At 41.6% G+C, this 19,901-nt stretch overlaps 1 protein-coding gene across 1 annotated transcript in view; it reads right to left on the reverse strand.

Moving 5' to 3' along the window:
- Window positions 1-19,901, reverse strand: part of LOC145398018 (sodium- and chloride-dependent glycine transporter 1-like) — a 49,735-nt gene that overhangs the window by 17,011 nt on the left and 12,823 nt on the right. The window contains exons 4-11 of the mRNA XM_080270983.1: window positions 15,686-15,820; window positions 15,057-15,200; window positions 12,970-13,177; window positions 12,436-12,629; window positions 10,175-10,358; window positions 7,996-8,233; window positions 5,090-5,318; window positions 391-500 (exon numbers count right to left, since the gene is read on the reverse strand). Coding sequence (XP_080127109.1) covers window positions 391-500; window positions 5,090-5,318; window positions 7,996-8,233; window positions 10,175-10,358; window positions 12,436-12,629; window positions 12,970-13,177; window positions 15,057-15,200; window positions 15,686-15,820 — 1,442 coding nt within the window. The remainder of the gene's footprint in view (window positions 1-390; window positions 501-5,089; window positions 5,319-7,995; window positions 8,234-10,174; window positions 10,359-12,435; window positions 12,630-12,969; window positions 13,178-15,056; window positions 15,201-15,685; window positions 15,821-19,901) is intronic.

A 19,901-nucleotide genomic window follows, 5' to 3' on the forward strand; every position in this document is an offset into this window, starting at 1 on the left:
TTAGTGTGGGAAAGGCCAGAAAGAGTATAATAGCTGGTATTACAGTAAGAAAGGTAAGAATAGCTTGATGGCTGGTACTAGCGTGAGAAGCCAGAAATAGTTTAACAGTACTAGCGTGAGGCCAGAAATTGCCTTATATCTGGTACTAGCATGAGACACCAGAAATACTGTAGTTTGGTAGATGGTATCAGCGTGAGGCCAGAAATGGCGTGGTGGGGCTGATAGTAGCGTAAGGGAAGCTAGAAATAGCGTGATAGAGCTGACTGTAGCAGACTGAGGCCATAAGCAGCGTGTCAGAGCTGGCTACAGGGCGAGTGAGGCATGAAAATAGCATGACATCTAAGGGTAGCGTGTCCTAGTTGGTAGTAACGTGAGAGAGGTGATACTGACCAGGAGTGAGACCGGGGTGACGGCAACCCAGGTAAACACCCAGTAAGCCTTCAGGATGCCCGGCACATGACCCACCATCACCTCTACGGCACACAGGAACCTCCTCACACCTGGGATGGAACCAAGGTAAAGTATGTACAGTAAAAGGGTCTTACCGCAAGGGATTTTGTAGAAGGGATATAGTACAAAGTTTTTAACATAAAGGATTCAGCAGTCAGTTGAACTACACCAAGATATATACAGTTAGGCAACAGAACCACATCAAAGCATTTATTAGTAGGCAAGTGAACCACACCACAATAGACGAGTTAGCAAATGAACCACACCAAAATATAATGGTGGTAGCTGAACAATACCAATATATATATAAATATAAACAGATAGATAGATAGACATATATATATATATATATATATATATATATATATATATATATATATATATCGTTAGTTCACTCATTTTTGAAGGTTCCAACATGTTTGCATGCGTTGGCCTTGGTCACCTAATGGCGGCACTCCATGCTGCTCGATCTCTGGCAGCTTCCCCATTCAGTCCCTTATCCCTGAGGTCACACACAATGACCTCGTCCCAGGTCTTTTTCGATCTACCTCTCGCTACCCTACCCCTAACATTATCGCCTCTCAGTTTCTGCACCCAATTATCATCCTCCATCTGTCACGGGGGGATGTGAATTTAGGAAATAAAATCCACTCACCCAATGTAGTGCTGCTCTCGGGTGTCTGCCCTGTCCTCTCCTCCATCCTTCTTCCCTTCCATCCTCTTCTATCTTTCCTTCATTCTTTCCTCGTCCTTCTGACTACTCGTGACTTTACACTCTCTCTTCTGCCTTTCATTCCTTCATTCTTTCCTCTTCCTTCTGCCTGTGGGTGACTCTACACTGAGTGACAAGCTAAATTGTTTCCTGTACACCAGGAAACCATTTACTACGCTGGGAGGTAACCATATAACTAAATTTTGGCACCTGGTGTTTTTAGTGGGTAATTATTGTGCTCCAATCGGATGGAGCCGGTGAAGGTTTATATCCAAGGGATGGTTGGGGTTTATTGCTCACGTAATGCCACTCAGGGGTGAGTGAGGTTGGTCACTCTCATCTTAAATGTCAGGACCAACTGCCTAGCCGGGCTCCTACGCTCCTCATGGGGCAACGTAGGATTGGATGATGGATGGATGGAAATGCTTGATATTAATCAACAATAAAGACAAGGAACTGATTTGTGAAATCAAGTAGTAAGTTTTACTTTATGCCGGCTTACTTCGCCGATTCTCTAAGGACGAGAATTTTATCAACTTTCTCAACAGTACACAGCAGAGACTAATCTATTCACGAGTGCTGATTGTTAGTACTGTTAGCCTCTGAGAAAGTATTCTTACCCCCTGACAATCAATAGCTAATACTAATAATGGACAGGTCCTTGCTGGTGCTTAACTCTTACCTGGCACAATGGATTTAAGTTTCAATATGGAAGAACTGGCTTAAATACCAGTCGTGAGTAATCCAAGGAGCATGCACAAACTAGGAGCGGCAAACTAAAGTAAGCTCAATGTCGAGAAATGAAACACCATTAACACAGTTAAACGAGCTCAAAGAAAAGAACTGTAAATTTATTGATTAAAATAAAATAAATTTAAGTTACATGAATCTCAAAATGAATTCAAAAGGGGAATTCACGGTCACAGGGGGATTCGTGAATTCAAATAACAAAGGAAATACACTCACTCATTCAAAAGCTAATCAGACTTAAGACTAAGAAAATGAACGAAAGTACTGGTTAATGGAGGGACGGAGCTGAAGCTACGAAAGACTGAGTGTCTGTCTGTTGCACACAAGGCGCTGCTATTCGCTGCTAAGCCCACTTCGCTGACCACCGTCTAGGTGGAGATCCAGGAAACCGCTGTACAAAGGAGACTCTGCTCTGTACGATGGGCACAACGATCCTACTCTCGAGGCGGTCCAAAAGCTGACTGAGTTGAAACTGGGAAAGGGGGGTGACAGATGGCCACATTCACCGGAATTAAGCATGGCCTAACTTCATCGGTCAACGGAGAGAGGGCGAATGTTATACACTCACAATAAAATCACTCAGTGAAGCGCTAATGTCGTGCATAAGAACAGTCACTTTTGGAGCAGCAACGAATATTCTGAAAAACTATTGCGATCGAAGTGCAAGCGAGGACAGTTAGTATGAGTGATACACAGTGGGAATTCCACTGGAGTTCGTGGTTTTCTCACTCGAGTACAATGTCACGGATTTTTATAATACACAATCTCACAAATTCGTGACATTATTTAGCTGTGGGCCATTCTCAGGATTCCCGGAGAATGCACATTATCCACATGAGTGTTCACACCACTTTGGGTGTTAACATGTGACCTGCCCAAGATTGCGCAGGGATTCTTAGCTGGCCAATATTAATCGTAAGTGTAGAGTTAGGTTTAACCAGTAAACTAAAGGGTCCTTTGAGATTCTGTCCTGGAACTATGTTTCCTGATTAATAATGTATCCATTAAGAAAATAATGGTGTACTTTTTGTAGCATATTTACTGACTACTAGGCAGAGAGAGAATTTGTAATTTAATAAAAACTGTTTGTCACACGGACACTTTTGATGCTCCACCTTGATTGATTTCGCAGGTACAGTTGGTGGGGGTGGCAGTTTTGCCATGCAGATCAGCTGATTGTCTCTGCTGCATGCTGCCGCCTTTTCTCTTCTGCCTCATCGTCTGCATTTACTAGTAATTTGTATTATACCATTTTACACATAGGTACAGTTACACTACAGCTGTCACAACTACACCATGTATTACATAGACCACGCTACATAACAATTAGTTGTTAATGAAAATGTAGCGAACTTTTTGCTCAGTTTGTCATGAGTACAGGATTTTTCACCATCGTCACGGAGTTTCTTCCTCAAGCTTGCTTCTATAAATGTAAATACGAGGTTTTTACACTCATTTACAACAGTGATTTTCTCCTGTAGCAGGATACTACACACACCACAGTGTGAATATTGTGTGACTGAGTTAGGATGCGTATGTATATATCGTAAAATTTTTCTAAGAAAAATTTGATTCAGATGGGGCATAATGTCACGAATTTGTGAGATTGTGTATTCTAAAAATCTGTGACATTGTACTAGAGTGAGAAAACCACGAACTCTAGTGGAATACCCACTGTGTATCACTCAGTTTAACCGTCCTCGTATGCACTTCGATTGGGATAGTTTTTCAGAATATTCGTCGCTGCTCCAAAAGTGACTGTTCTTATACGCGACATTAGCTCTTCACTGAGTGATTTTATTGTGTGTGTATATCGTTCGCCCTCTCTCTGTTGACCGCTGAAGTTAGGCCACGCCTACTTCCGGTGAACATGGCCATCTCTCACCCCTCTTTCCCAGTTTTGACTCAGTCAACTTTGGACCGCCTCGAGAATAGGATCGATGTGCCCATCGTACAGAGCAGCGTCTCTGTTGTACAGCAATTTCCTGGATCTGCACCTAGATGGTGATCGGCGAAGTGGGCTTAGCAGCGAATAGCAGTGCCTGGTGTGCAACAGACAGACGACCAGTCTTTCGTAACTTCAGCTCCATTCCCTCCGCTAACCAGTATTTTTGTTCGTTTTCCTAGTCTTAAGTCTGATTAGCTTTTGAATGAGTAAGTGCATTTTCTTTATTATTTGAATTCACGAGTCCCCCTGTGACCGTGAATTCCCCTTTTGAATTTATTTTGAAATTCATGTAACGTAAATTTATTTTTTTTGTAATCAATAAATTTACAGTTCTTTTCTTTGAGCTCGTTTAACTGTGTTAATGGTGTTTCATTTCTCGACATTGAGCTTACGTTAGTTTGCCGCTCCTAGTTTGCACATGCTCCTTGCATTACTCACGACTGGTATTTAAGCCAGTTCTTCCATATTAAAACTTAAATCCGTTGTACCAGCTAAGAGTTAAGCACCAGCAAGGACCTGTCCATTATTAGTATTAGTTATTGATTGTCAGGGGGTAAAAATACTTTCTCAGAGGCTAACAGTACTAACAGTCAGCACTCGTGAGCAGATTAGTCTCTGCTGTGTACTGTTGAGAAAGTTGATAAAATTCTCGTCCTTAGAGATCGGCGAAGTAAGCCGGCATAAAGTAAAACTTACTACTTGATTTCACAAGTCAATTCCTTGTCTTTATTTTCGATTAATGAAAAGCATTTTATTTCCTAAATTCACATCCCTCCGTGACACCATCCTCTCCGCATGCCCAAACCATTTCAATCTACCTCTCTTCATCACAACACCAATACACTCCAGTCCCATCCTACCCCTCAACTCTTCCATCGTAAACCTAGCCGCCCCAGGCCTCACACTCAGGGACGCATTGCACATCCACCTAACCATTCATTTCTGTACGTTTATATGTACATCTCTCTCTCTCTCTCTCTCTCTCTCTCTCTCTCTCTATACATATATAAATGTATTTATGTATGTATGTTTTTTATTTATATGAGAGAAAGAGAAAGGGGGCTTAGTTGAGCAACACCGAAATATGTAGTTACACACACACACACACACACACACACACACGCACGCACGCATTCTTTCTGTAGCTATCAAACTACCTGTATCTATATCTATGTATGTCTATCAAACTTTCTATATCTCTACCTGTTTAATCTTCCCATCCTACTCACCATAAAAATAATGCACTGCCAAGACCTCCACGATAGCCAGGATAATAACAGACGTGGAGGACGAGAAGAAGAAGAACAACTCAAACATATATACGCCTCCCTCCAGACACATAGTGAGGCCCAGAAGGAACAGCAACAGGCACGTCCCACCCACCACCAGAGGCCTCCTTGCTCGCAGGGACTCGAACTGGTCGAAGAGGGCCGTGGTGACCGTCTCTACCATTGTAAACTGAGGGAGGAATGGAACAGAGAATGGGAAATTGGAGAGGATGTTAGCTGTGGGATGGAGTTAAGACGGTGTTGGCAGGAAAGTGCATTGGATATTAATTGTGCTGTGGAAAGGTGTTGGAAAAAGGATATGAGACTGTGAACTGTGGGAAGGAATGAAGATGATGTTGGAAGGGGAAGAGGGTTAAATATGATTATGAGAAGGTGTTGGAAGGGAAGGAGAAAGGATGTTAAGAGTACTATGGGAGGGTGTTGGAAGGGAAAAGAGACAGGATACTAAGAGTACTGTGGGAAGGTGTTGGAAAGAGGATTTGATATTGTAAATTATGGGAAGGATGGCGGTGACGTTGGAAGGGGAAGTGCATAGGATATTAGCTGTGGAATGGAATGTAGATGGTGGTGGAAGAGGAGATACAGTAGATAGGACATTAACTGTGGGAAGGAATGAAAGTGATGTTTGAAAGGCTAGTAGAAAGACTGTTAACTGTGGAGATGAATGGGGACGATGATGTGAGAAAGGAATGGGGTGATAATGGAAGGGAAAGTAAACAGAATACTGAAGAGGACTTAGGCAACTGTGGGAAGGTATTGGAAGGAGGATATGAGATTGTGAACTGTGGAAAAGAGTGAGGTAATGATGGAAGGAGAGGTAGATAGAATATTAACCCTGGGAAGGAATAAGCATGTTCTTGGAAAGGGAAGTAGATAATAAGCTGCGGGAAGGAATGAGGTGATGTTGGGATAAGCAGTTACAATTTTAACAGTGGAAGGAACTGGGTGATGCTGGAGAGGGGTGTAGATAGAATAGTTACAGTGTGAAGGATTTGGGACGATGTTAGCTGGGGAGGTATACAGACTATTAGCTGTAGGAAGAAATGAAGATGATGGTGAAGGGGAAGAAGATAGAATATTAACTGAGGAAAGATGTTGGAAGGAGGAGGAATATTAACCGTGCGGGGTTGCTAAGAGGATATGAGAGTCAACTGTGGAAAGGAATGGAAGAAATAATGTTGGAGAAGAGAAGTGGATACTGGTAATTATGGATTTTTTTTTTTATGTGTCCAACTCTAGGCAAAGGCTTCAGGGCCTATATCTCGGGTGTAGTAGCTTATCCCAAGACCCAGTAGTCCTCCTACACCTCCACATGTCACCACTTCGGCGCTAATACCCACCGTCCATATTGAATACATGCTAGGGCTGTCTCATACAGGACTGGTGTATTGGTATTAGCGGGGGTATTTTTACGACATGTCGGCGGGTCATCTTGTAGATCAGGAAAGTCTGCTTTATTTGAAATTCGAATCCTTAAACTGTTCCCTGCCCCAGCCAGGATTCGAACCTGGGTCCATCAGGACTGCAGGCCGCCTCTCTACCGATAACGACTGAGGGAAAGTTATTTTGGTAGAACTGGAATCATTATTAGAAAGGGGAAAATGATAGTGATAGAATGTTGATTATATAGGTAGAAGTGGAGATAATGTTAGAAAAGGCAAGTGGATATTGATGGACTGAAGGCTACATGGAAGGGGCGGTTGATGGCTTGTTGATTCTCGATTCTTAACATAATGAATCGTTGCTGCTAAAGGAGCAAAGATATATCCTGCATCAGACTCTTCCCTGATTTTACTGCCAGGAACAGTGCAAATAGAATAACTTCATCTATGTATATTTGTTTACAATAAGTACAGTACTAGTATGTGTGCATTATTCTTCCACAGGTGTTGAAGAGGGACGCTGTTACGCGGCAGCGTTGATATAACTAGGTGGCACCACTACCCGACTGTACAAACGTTTCTCAACTCCCTCTCTATCCCTCGAACGGACAATAATGGACTGCAGATGAAGGGCAACTTCACCAATTTTGCCTTCAGATGAGCCTGGCGCCACCACCACAACAACTATTCTTCCACTGTCCATTGAAATATTCATTATTCTTGCCCTGGTAAAAGGGCATTGCATGAATATCAATGACTGGGCTTTACCCAGAAAACAGAGCCAACTTATTCTGGGTCAGGTTTTAGCGATTTCATTTTTTTTTAATTCACTTCCTTATCAACTAATACTTTCTCTTCCCCCTCCTTTCTTCCAACTAGGTAGTAAGCTGTACAATTTTTGGATGCTTTCCTTGCCAACCACACTGGAAGAGTAACATTTCCCATGCTTCCTTGTCTGACACTCACCCCTCAATTATCTGTCAGTAGACGCCGAGGGTAATGAGCATGAGGAAGAGGAGGATGGGATAATGTTTTGGCAGCAGTAAGAATGAATTTAACTGTTTGACGCTCTCTCCTCATTCACCCGTGAATTTAACCCCTCCAGTACGAAAACTCTCTAAGTTGAAAAAAATCGTGTGTCAACAGGAGCTAGAAAATGCCTCACGTCCCTTCACTTCGAAAAGTGTCTTATAAGCCGAACATAATCGTTTGGCAGCAGAAAAAGTAAGGTGTTGTACTTGTTGTGGCTGAAGGTTATCTGAGACATGAACCCGGTGGACTACAGGCAAAAATTACCCTCCTCTTCCTCCTGCTCCTCCCCCTCCTGCAGTACACCATCCTCTTTCGGGGGATAGGAAGTTGAGGGACGTTTGCATAACTGGGCTGCGGAGCCGCCCGGCCATATCTGTGCCACCACATGAAGGCATTTCTCTTCAGTAAAATATTTGACCTCTCCTCAGTCACCTGTGAATCAAGGCCGAGGGTGACGAGCATGAGAAAGAACAGGATGGACCACAGGGGAGGCGCTGGCATACGGACGACGGCGGCGGGGTAGACGACGAAGGCCAGACCGGAGCCAGAATCCACCACGTCCTCCACCTCCACGCCGAGTTCTGTGGCCAGGAACCCCAGGATGCTGAAGATGACGAAGCCGGCGAACACGGACGTTACGCAGTTACACAGGGCGATCGTTATGGCGTCCCTGTTGATGTGATAGAGGCTTTTTTTTTTTTTTTTTCTACCACGGTCATATATAGGGTAATCTGTAAATAGCACTGCTCTAGAAACTTCCCTGATGGTATCTTGTATGCCGCAGGGACGGCTCAGTCTGCTGGTGTGGGAGTAGGTATATGACAGTGGAAGTGGGATGTGAATGAATGACGCGAGGTAGACACTGATAAAGCTGACTGAACCGTCGCCTAAACACACACACACACACACACACACACACACACACACACACACAATCTCCTGACAGAGTGGAAGCGAAGCGTTATAATTATTTGGACCACCCTGTATTATGGAACTGAAATTCATTAAGTGGTAAAGGAGGCTTCGTAACACTTGATCCATAGCGATTCATTTTACATACAACTTAGCATTTTCTATATTCCTTATTTTGCTTTTACATCATCATAGATTTCATCAGTATAAGAGAATCTGGAGAAGTACAATGCATAGTAAATAGCTAAGGAAAGGGTGGTACGAAATCTCCAAACCCACTCAGAAAGAGAGAGAGAGAGAGACCGACCGACCGACGAAAAAAACGTGTGATGATCAAGTTAGTTGCTCCCTTCTCTACATTGTTCTTAGCAGTTAAGTGTACGAGTATTATATCACCAGAAATTCGTCCATTCACGTTCCGTTGCCAAAGTTTTTCTTTACATTAACTTGACTCAGAGTTTCGTGCTTTTGCAGTGTATTTCGAGTGGCTCAGTGGCAGAAAAAAAGTGTTACAACTTACATCCTTTCCACGGCACTTCTTCGTGACTAGCCTCATACTCCTGTGTACTGTTCCAGCTAGGCATTGAAGATGATTTGATGACAGTTTCAGAACAACTTAAAACAAGAGTATACGTAATACCTAAAATACATATTTTTTCTCATTTACATCATCAGTCTTGCGGAAAATGTAGTATTCTGGAACACGTCACTGATATAATAGCGAAGACTTGTTTGATATTGTGACGCAACTTGGCATGCAACTGTCGTATTTTGCGGGGACGGCTCAGTCAACGTTACCAATACCTACCCTGCCTCATAATGGTCGTTGTTCTGACATCAAGCTTATTTGGATGTGAATCCAGCGGACTGCAGGATGACGCTACTATTCCCCTTTTGGAGGACAGATGAGGGACATTTGTATAACCAGACAGTGGGGCCGCATAATTATATCGGTGCCATCACGTGAAGGCTCCCTCTTTAGCACCATCCTGTCTCATAAAATAGTATTCAACTTTGCAGTCTTTCTATCAATATTTATCATTAGCCACATGCCTTGCAACTAACCAGCGGAATAAAAAAGGTACTATAAAGCAGTAAAAGTTTATGGCAAACAAAAAACAATGTAGGCAGACACTGGTAATGCTGACTGAGGCATAAATCAAAGTTTTCCTCTTTGTACAATCGCATAAGAAAATCGATGCATCAAGTCTTTTAAAACAATGTGTCCAGATGTAATGAAAGGCTTTGTAGTCTCTCTCTCTCTCTCTCTCTGAAAAGGACCACGTTCTGCAGGATTCCAGTCCCAAATTATCTCTTTTTGCATAAAGAAAAGAAGCTTATCGAGCTGCAGTACCACCAACAAAGAGAGACCCCTGGACTGAAACAATAATGTGGCAAGGAATAAGGATCTGGCTTTTGAGAATCTGTTTCTGATCTTTCCTATAAGTTTACTTCTCACATAACACATGTACAACATATGTTCGTATGTTATCGACATGAAATGTGTCGTTATTAAAATTATAAAAATACTGTAATATACAAGGCACATTTTAAGGTGCAATATTTAAAATAAATCTCTATGCAAGAGGTGTTGCAAGGTCTCCAATGCCACTTTGAATACGAACCTATAGAGATTTATTTTGCCTAGCGATTTATTTTCCATATTACCTCTTAACGTATTGTATTTACGTGAACTCACCTCATACAGTTATTCCTAAACCTGTTGTATGATGCAAGCGTAATGAGTCCGCCAAAGGATGAGCCGAGGGAGTAGAAGATTTGTGTGGCTGCATCATTCCACACCTCCACTTCCGCCAGGCGGGTCATATCTGGCTTCAGAAAGTAGTACTCGATGCCTTTGTACGATCCTTCCAGAGAGATACCTGTAAAAATTGGACTTATAAACAAAGGAGGCAAGATTTAGGACCCTTGGAGGCTGATAACAGAAGAAGTAATATTTGATCCCCTTGCAAGACCCCTCGAGACTGATACTTTGAAGAAAATTAAACACAAGAGGTAAAATATGATCCCCCCGTAGTACCCCTTCAGAATGATGCCTGAAAGAATAATAAATGCAGATTATATCTGAACCCTCTGTTAAACCCTTTGAGACTGACACTTGGAAGATTTATAAACAAAACAGGTAATATTCGATCCCCCTATTGAACCCTTTGAGACTGATACTTGGGAGATCATAAACAAGACAGGTAATATTCGATTCCCCTATTGAACCCTTTGAGACTGATTCCTGGAAGAATTAGAATTATAAACAAAGGACTGATACCTGGAAGAATTTTAAGTACAGTGCGGAATGTTCGATCCGTTATAGTATCCTTTCAGACCGCTACCTAGAAGAGTGTACACAAAAATTACAACCCCTTGCGGCATCCCACAAAACTGATACCTGATGGAATTATAAACACAGAAGGTAGTATGTCATCCACTTGTAGTTTCCCATAAAACTGATACCAAAATTATAAACTATCTTTCTATCTATTCCCAGACGCCTCAATCCCGTGAGGGGTGTCCACAAACAAATCGCCTCCACGTCACCCTGTCCAGTGCCACTTCACTGCCTTGCTCCTAGCTCAGATTCCAGCCTCTCTCATATACCTCTCCACTCCATCCCTCAATCTCATCCTCGGCCTCTCCCTCCCTCTTACCCCCTCCACCTCACTCGCATACACTCTCCTCGTTAGATTCTCGCTCCCCATCCTCTCTACAAGGCAAACCACATCAGTGTATTTCTCCAAACGCTTTCTATCACATCCAAACTCACACCACAGAGCTCCTTCACTTTCTCATTTGTTAGTGTGTCTCTGCATGTAACTCCACATGCTCCTCTCAAACAACTCATTTCCACTGCTCTCACCCTTGACTTGTGTCCTTCCAACAAGGTCCAAGCTTCACTTCCATACGTTCGAGCTGGTATCAAAATACTGTCATGCAGTGACTTTTTTACTTCCATGCTCACTTCCCTGTTCCTTATCACTGCTTTCAAAAAACGAGCAACCTTTCTTCCCTGTTGTACCCTTTCAAGCACTTCACCCTCTAAACTTCCATCCTTACTCATCACACTAACCAAGTACTTAAACACACTCATATTTTCCATTTCCTCTTCATCCAGCCTCACTGTACACCCAGTGACTTCACCTCTTTCAAAGACAATAACTTAACTCTTCCCTACATTCACATTTAGATTCCGCTTTTTATACACTCTCCCAAACTCATTCCTTGTATAAACACAGGAGGTAATATGCGATTCCCTTCTAGTATTCCTCTAGACTGATACCTAGAAGAATTAACACAAAGGATAACATTCGATCCCTTGTAAGACCCTTAGCAACTGACACCAAGTTGAATTGTAAACACAGAAGGTAATACTCGATCCCCTTATGGCATTTCTCTAGAGTGAGACCCGGAAGAATGTATACTCCTTCATTATGACGACATTATACATTTCATTCCTGTAATCCACTGAAGATATTATACAGTTTAGGAGAGAATCTTTGAACTGGAAGGATGGAATGCAGCCTTGTTAACACCTACACTAGCAAAGGTCCTTTCTAAGATTAATTAAATCAAATGATGGTGGCCTGAATAATATACATACGTCATCCCAGAGAGTGTGGTTCAACGCGATGACATATTCTTGTAGTTTATTCGGCAAATACCAGTTATTTTTATTCATCGTAAGAGAGATCCTGGAAGTAAAATAGTTAATGAAGACTGTTTGTAATCACTCAAACTTTAAAGTGCACCCTTAACTGAATGAAACTGACTGGGGAAAGCCAAATTAAAATGAAAAATTCGTCAACTGATCAGATTGTAAAACAGAAATTCAGACTAAACCGATGGACAAATAGATAGAGGGAGACAGAGATACCAACCCCTGCTAGGGAGAATGAAGGTATTAATACAGCAGTTTGAAAAGGAGATACACATGAGACAAAAACCTACCTCTGCCAAACAGTATGATGAGCACAACGTAGGGGAACAAGGCGGTGAAGTAGACCACCTTGCCGGAGCTCTTGACGCCCTTCACCATACACAACCCCACCACCACCCATGCCAGGGCAAGGCACCCCACCATCTCCCAGTTGAGGCCGCCCATGTTCTCCCACGTTCTCCCTGTCATCTGTAGTACTCGGTTCCTGGTGGGAGAAGGGTGATTAAAATCAAAGGGTCATATCCCTATTTTGGCGTTTAAAATAGAGTGATTTGTACTGCAGTTCATTATTCGTATTCTTCCCTCTGGTTTTCCAGGCACCTACAATATTCTTTCCTCTGCTTTTCAATGGCAACTTTAATCTTCCCAGTTGCGAGTCTACCATACTTTCCCAATGGCTGCTCTTCTTTTCCAGGGGTGACTCTGCTTTTACAATACCGACTCTATTTTTAAATTAGCGACACAGCTTTTACAGCAGCAACTCTCCTGCCACAATAGCCACTCTGCTTTTACAATTGCGGCTCTGCTTTTCACTGCCAACCCACCTATAGTAATCCTCACTGGGAACAACCTTCTCCACAGCACCGTCGGCTGGTATTAGTTCGTCGGGCCTGTCGGAGTGGACGCAGAAGGAATCATTAAATGGCAGAAGATTCCCAACAGCGCAGTACTCTTCCAGGCTGACGCAGGTCTTGTTGTAGAAGTAGGTTGATTCGTTCCTGCACTCCAGCCCGTCCTCCAACGTGTAACAGTCTGAGGGAGAAGGAGTGCAAGGGCAGACACTACTCTTTTCACGGTAACTTGGTGTAAACTTAATATCTATCTTGAATGTTGAGCTGTAACAAAAGATTAAAAACAGACTATTCTCTTTTCTCATTAACTTGATCAAATATTCATATCTCTTCAGCTTGAATGCTGAGCTGTAACGGGATTAACACTATAATATTGTGCTAGGCACGAAAAAGTGATATGGAAAATAAATAACTGTATGATTGTCTTATTCTACCATCAAAATATGGGAATTAAGTTGAAAAGAGACGAAAATCTGCGATAAATTAAGGAGAAAGGACTATAGCAAAATATGCAGAGCGACTGAGCAACTATATCTCGAGAAGGCTATTAGTGTAATGTCAAACTAACAAATGCCACAGAAGAATGCTGTTCCTACAAGCATTCCAGTTTTTGAAAGGGAAAGTCCGTAATAAAATTATCATTGAAATGCCAAGCTTAAAAGACTATTAGCAAAAGGACAGACTAATAATGCAATGTGGACAAATATATTGTAGGAGTGGTAAGTGGAAGGTCAAAGTAACAAATGCTGTATGACAGTTTACTGTATATTTGACAAAAGTGTAGCAATCTAAGGAAGTGGAGAAAGGGTGCAAGGACAGACGAGCGATATGTGGAAGAATTATAAGGTATTTGAAGAGACTGTCAGTCCTGGATTAAGATACCATTTCCAATTGAGGGATTCCAATGTACCAAGTGTGTCTGGATGAGAAGGTAAGAAGTAGATTGAGACAAAAAGTATATGTTGTTGTGTTTAAAAACGGCCTATGTGGATGTAAACTCACTGAACTGCAGGCTGAGGGAACTCCCCTCTTGCAATCAACAATCATCGTGTCACGAGATAAGAAGGGTGTTGTGGGAAGTTTGTATAAATGGGTGTTGCTCGGGTATATTGGTGTCATCGCATGAAGGCGTCCCTCTCAAGTACCGACAACATACGGTACATGGAGCAATATTATGTGAAAGTTGTCAGTATAATGGCAAGCTAACACACAAGATGAGCTGATATATGTGATGATAACATTATTCATATATACAGTACATAGACATATATATACATGCATAGGTAACTAATTTTTCTGTGGCAGTTAATGCAACCTGCTCATTGGTTAGACTTGCATGACACTAACAATAAAACGGTAAAATGTATATTATCCCTGTTGCTGCCAGATGCTGATCGAGCGTTTTCTTAAGCATATTTATGATGGTGCTTAGTACAACAGATTTAGGGAATTTGATCCATTCGACTAAATGTCGTCTGAAAAGAAGTACCTGATAAAGTTTAGATTTACTCTGTGTCCTTTGAGTCCATTGCCTTGGGTGACGAGTAACAAGTCGTTTTATGTCAGTGTTACTTAATCCCTGTGGTATTTTGAAAAGTCAGCTAATATTCCTCTGAGTCGAGGCAAACGGGAACAAGTGGAGTTCTCCAAGTCTTTCTTCATGCTCTTTGCTTCTGAGAGTGAGAATTAACTTTACTGTCCTTAGGTACAGTGTCTTTAACGTAATTATATTTTTAAGTGGTGTACCCAAAACTGTTCAGCTTACTGAAGGTTATGTAGACAAGAATTTAGGAAAAGTGGAAAGTTAATATTCTTACTTCTGAGGGGGAATTTCTGTTAACGAATCACAGCGTTCTGTTTACTTTCTTGGTTGTTTCATTGCACTGTTGGGAAATTCTCAGATCACGTGAAACTGAAACTGTCTCTACCAAATCATTGATACATAGAGTGTGCTTGATCTGATGCCCAATATTTCCTACGTAAATTTCTTATCGAGTTTCCCTGCTGAGAGAGAGAGAGAGAGAGAGAGAGAGAGAGAGAGAGAGAGAGAGAACACTTACTTGGCGAGTTGTAGTCGTTGTAGCAATCAGTCCATGGTAGATATGACGTGAAGGAAGCAAAGGTGTAGTAGAATGCCCACGCCAAGATGAGATTGTAGTAGACGGCCACTAGTAGAGACACCATCACCATAGCCCACCCCAGTCCTGCAAGGGGTGAGTGGGGTGAAGGGGAGAAAGAAAATGTAAGGACTGAGTAAGGTGAGGAGTGAGTGGGATGAAAGGGGTGATAAGGTTGTAGTATATGGCCACCAGTACAAACAACAGGCCTATCCCAGCCTTAAAAGAGGTGACAGTAGTGCAAAAATGAGAAGGGTACAAGGGTTGAGTGGGGTGACAGTGGTGCAAAAATTGAAATGGTACAAGAGTTGCGTGAGGCGGGAGAGGTGCAAAAATGGAAGGGATACAGGGATTGAGTGGGGTGAGAGGGGTGCAAGGGATGAGAGGAGAGAAAGGGCAAAAAATGATCAAGGAGTGAGTGATGTGAAAGGGGAAAGGGTTTAACAAGTGAATGGAGTGCGAGGGGTTAAAGTGAAAGTAAGTATAAGTGGGACTGTCTTCATTACAGTATAAAATAGGACAATAATACTGCAATTATGTATTCCATTTCATAATCTCAAGTAACCCCTTACCTGAGAAGAGTGGCGCTAGCTTCACGAATAGTATGTTAGGCCCCAGACTGACGTATTGTCCAAGCGCCAACTCCATGAAGAAGAGTGGCAGACCAGCACACACCAACATGATCAGGTACGGAATCAGGAACGCCGCTGAAGGCAAAAGAAAAAAGTACAAGGTTATCCAGTGATGGTATTTCGTCTCAGAAAGTAATTTAGAAATTAAACAAAAAACTTTTTTTAGGTGGTAGGTGGTGGCGACCATCATCTACTCACTTGATGTAGTGCAGCCTCCTTCTTCCTTCACCTTTACCATTCTCTCTCTGTCTTCCCGCCTGTCCATTTTTCCCATCTTTCCTGTCACTCTTTATTACTACTCTTCTGTCCTTTTCAGGTGGCTTTACATTGAATGACAAGCCTAATGGTTTCCTGTAAGCCAGGAAACCATTTACAACGCTGTGTGGTAACCAGATAACCAACTCATACGTGTTCTCTACGTGTCAACAAGTGGGTTGGCGGTGGGTTGGTGCTCCTTTCCGTAAAACAACTAACTCATAGACATACAGCCACCCCTTACGGGATTATGGCGTCTGGTTATAGATGGACATATGGACTTCCTTCATTTGTGTTAAGTATTTCATACTGGGTGATTTGTGATTTCTTTCCGAGATGTATTATATTTTGCAAATGCGGTTTCAAAATTATAGATAGATACTCTATACAGTATGTATATAGATAGACAGACAGATAGATAGATGGACAGACAGACAGATATTAGTACATAGTTATGAATTTATTTATTTACATTTTTAAATCTAGATATATTATTCAAGAGGAATCATTGTAGACTGAACCATGCTAAGTCAAGTACTTGGCATTCCCTCAGGTCCAGTGACAACCACTAGACCACGGAGTCATTGCCTAACATCTTACTGGAGCTTCAGTTTCTATTTTACAATTCACTTTTAAAAGCTTAAAATTATAAGAGACTCGAACTGAGAACACTAAAGCTGATCATTGCGTGTGTGTGTGTGTGTATATATATATATATATATATATATATATATATATATATATATATATATATATATATATATATATATATATATATATATATATTACTAAGCCCTCGATTTTCGACCGAGTCATTATTCGACAATTCGTTGTTTCGGCGTTTATAAATCTATACCCTTTTTCGCTGTTCAACATGGTTATCCTCGCCATTTCGACAATTCAAACCGCACGCCGCCAGACAGACTGGTTGAGCTGCCCAGTCTCCTGCTCTCTAGTCTGCCCAGCTGATCGGTTGCTTCTTCATCCGTCTGCATTTCTATTTGTCCTCGTGGAATACTACAGCACCACCATGGCTCCAGCCAAGACCTCTACTATTACCTCTGTCAAGCGCAGTCATGTGCTCACCAACCTGAGTTAGCGTTTCGCCATCGCTGGGTCGGGTGACGATTGCGCCAATGGTTAACGAACGCTCTTAACGCACGATACTGTTTTGGCGCCAGTTTTACGTAATGCACATCTTAGTTTGCACTAGGTTAGGGGGCGAAGCTCCTCAGTTAGGTTTCAGCACTTTCAGTTAGGCTTCCACTGTTATTTATGGTTTTAAATTGAATACATTTGAGTTTGTTTGGTGTGGTAACGTCATGTCCAGTCTGCGGGACCGGCAATAAACACGTTTTTGAAGGCGTGCAGCTTCCTTTAATATCGCTAAGTAGGTATATTTCGTTTGTTCTCCAATATCTTTTTGATTAAAAATCATCTGAGATTTATGCAGAACGGTACTAAAATAATTTTCCTTGAGAGCTTGGGTCTATAAGAAAACGGCTCAAATCCCTGTCACTTTCGTTCATATTTACCGGTATTTTTTCCATCTTTATTGAATATTTTTTTAATGACGAAACACCACCCCTTATTTCTTAACAATCTTATGGTACAGACTCGGTTCGTTATTCGACCAATTCGTTATTCGACCATTTTTTATGGAACGCATCCCTGTCGAATAGTAGGGGAGAGGTTGTATAAAACTTCATTGGTAGAGATACATGGACTAAAACATACTATAGATGAGAGAGAAAGAGAGAGAGAGGGGGGGGTAATAAGCCCCTCCAGATCAAAATTTCCAAAAAATTTCCTGATCATTCCCCGTATTTGCAAGAATATATCTGATGGTTCTCCTCCCCAACTCCCAGAGGGGTTATTCCTTCCCATTTTTTTTTTTTTTTTTGTAACAGAATGAGAAAGGAAAAACAAATGAATAAAAAATAATAATAATCCATACACCAGATTACTGGTGTCCTCTGTTCATAAAGTAACTGTAACAGTTCCCATCCCTTGGGAACAATTTAAATACTGCATCTCTTGATTCTAGCGCTATTTGCCTCCATTTAGCAGAACTTTTTAACGTGTAACGGCAAGAAATCAGGTGGTACGATGAAGATTTTTATAAATTTGGGGGATTATTTTAAGAGAATTCTTATTTTAAATGCATAGTAATCAACTGAGGACCGTAATTCTGACCTTACTTTTATAAAGCACAAATTACACTCTGAAAAAGCATTTGTCTATAAATATATCAGATCTATAATCAACAAGATCTCAGAAAAACTAATTTGGCAGTTTTGTCCTCATCTGTTTATTTCCCCTCCTTGACTGACCAAAGTCCCTCCAGGGGGGAATTCCCTCCTTCTCCCTTTTGGCGCTCCCTGTTCTAGATGCAAGTGTTTTGTGAATATGTTTAAATACATGATATAAGACTAGCTCGAAATTCCCACAACGCTGTTATGTAATCCTTTTCCAGAGGCGTATATATATTCATTTATTTGTACACTTTCTCAAAAGTTCGAGGTTCTTGGTCGCGAGATTTTCTGATGCAAAATAAAATTATTGGTATGTAATATCAGCGATAAAGACATGTCGTCGTCTCTATTTTTCTTTTCATGGACTTTAAAAATAAGTCTCTCCACGGCAGGCAATACTGATCACACAGGCAATGTGTCCAGGCATTCCGAAATGAATGAATCTTGAATTTGGCTCTGTTATTTTTGTTTTTATATTTTCATGGAGACTTACGGCCTTTGGTTCCTTCTTCCTTGAATAAAAAAAAAAAGATACGGATCTTTGGTCAAGTATTGTCATTAATGTCAGTAGCTGCAGATTAACCAGAACAATTTTAGAGATCCATGGAGAAAATAGCAACAGAGGCGACAGGGCGTTTGTTATTGGTATGACGAGTGCCGATTCAATGTACTTTTTTCGTTATCACATGACATCCATTGCGATGCAAAGTCCACGTACTTTAATAGTAAGATAAAGACCACCTTAAATTTTCTTGTGTACGTCGTATGTTTATCGTCTATACCGTATTAGTCCAGTTATAATAGTCACACAACAATGGCAACCACCAGCTGTGCCCTCAGTTTCATTTCTCGTGAATTTCCTGCTGCCCGTGATAGAAGCAAAACTAACAAAGGTGTTGTAGTATGAACACAGATAAGATAGATGTTAATCCTTTCAACACAGGGACTTCCTTTGTGTTTTAATATTGTCATCTATTGACGATTTATTCAGCTTAGGATAGACTTCCGAAGCCCCATCACTATAGGAGGCTTTAAACTCAATAAAATCGTCAGGTAATAGTATCAGTTATGGCTCCAAGTTCATCTGAATTGTAAATCCAGTGGACTACAGGCTGAAGTTGCCCATTTCCAGCAGTCTTCCATCCTCCTCTCGGAGGACTGGGAGGGAGTGAAGGGACGCTTGTATAGCCGGGTAGAGGAGCCGCTCTGTTATATCGGTGCTAGCACGTGAGGGCGTCCCTCTCCAATAACAACTCGCCAGGTGGCTGCAAGAATGAACAAACAAGAATTTCATGCGGGTTCAAAGTTTCATTGGGCCTGGCTCAACCCCTTCAGCTCAGTGACATTATTCATAGTTCATTCTTGATTCCTTCAAACGACCTAATTCAGTTTGGGAGGTTTATTGAAATGTTGGAGCCGGGATTCCGGGGACTTGAATGGTGAATTAATGGGTATGTGGCCCATTGACTGGACATGCTTTATCCTTGCTTTCTGGACCCTACTTCACCCCACATACAAGTGGAAAAGGTGGCTGAATGATGATTATGATGATACTGGGTTAGATATTGCCCTCAGTTATCTCTTCAGTACTACTACACTTTCATAAGCTGAATAGAATGTCTGCTGGCGTTAATTCTAATGGTAGT

Source organism: Coenobita brevimanus, chromosome 44, assembly GCF_032717465.1.
Source record: "Coenobita brevimanus isolate Jiangsu-jjx chromosome 44, ASM3271746v2, whole genome shotgun sequence".
Lineage (NCBI taxonomy): Eukaryota > Metazoa > Arthropoda > Malacostraca > Decapoda > Coenobitidae > Coenobita > Coenobita brevimanus.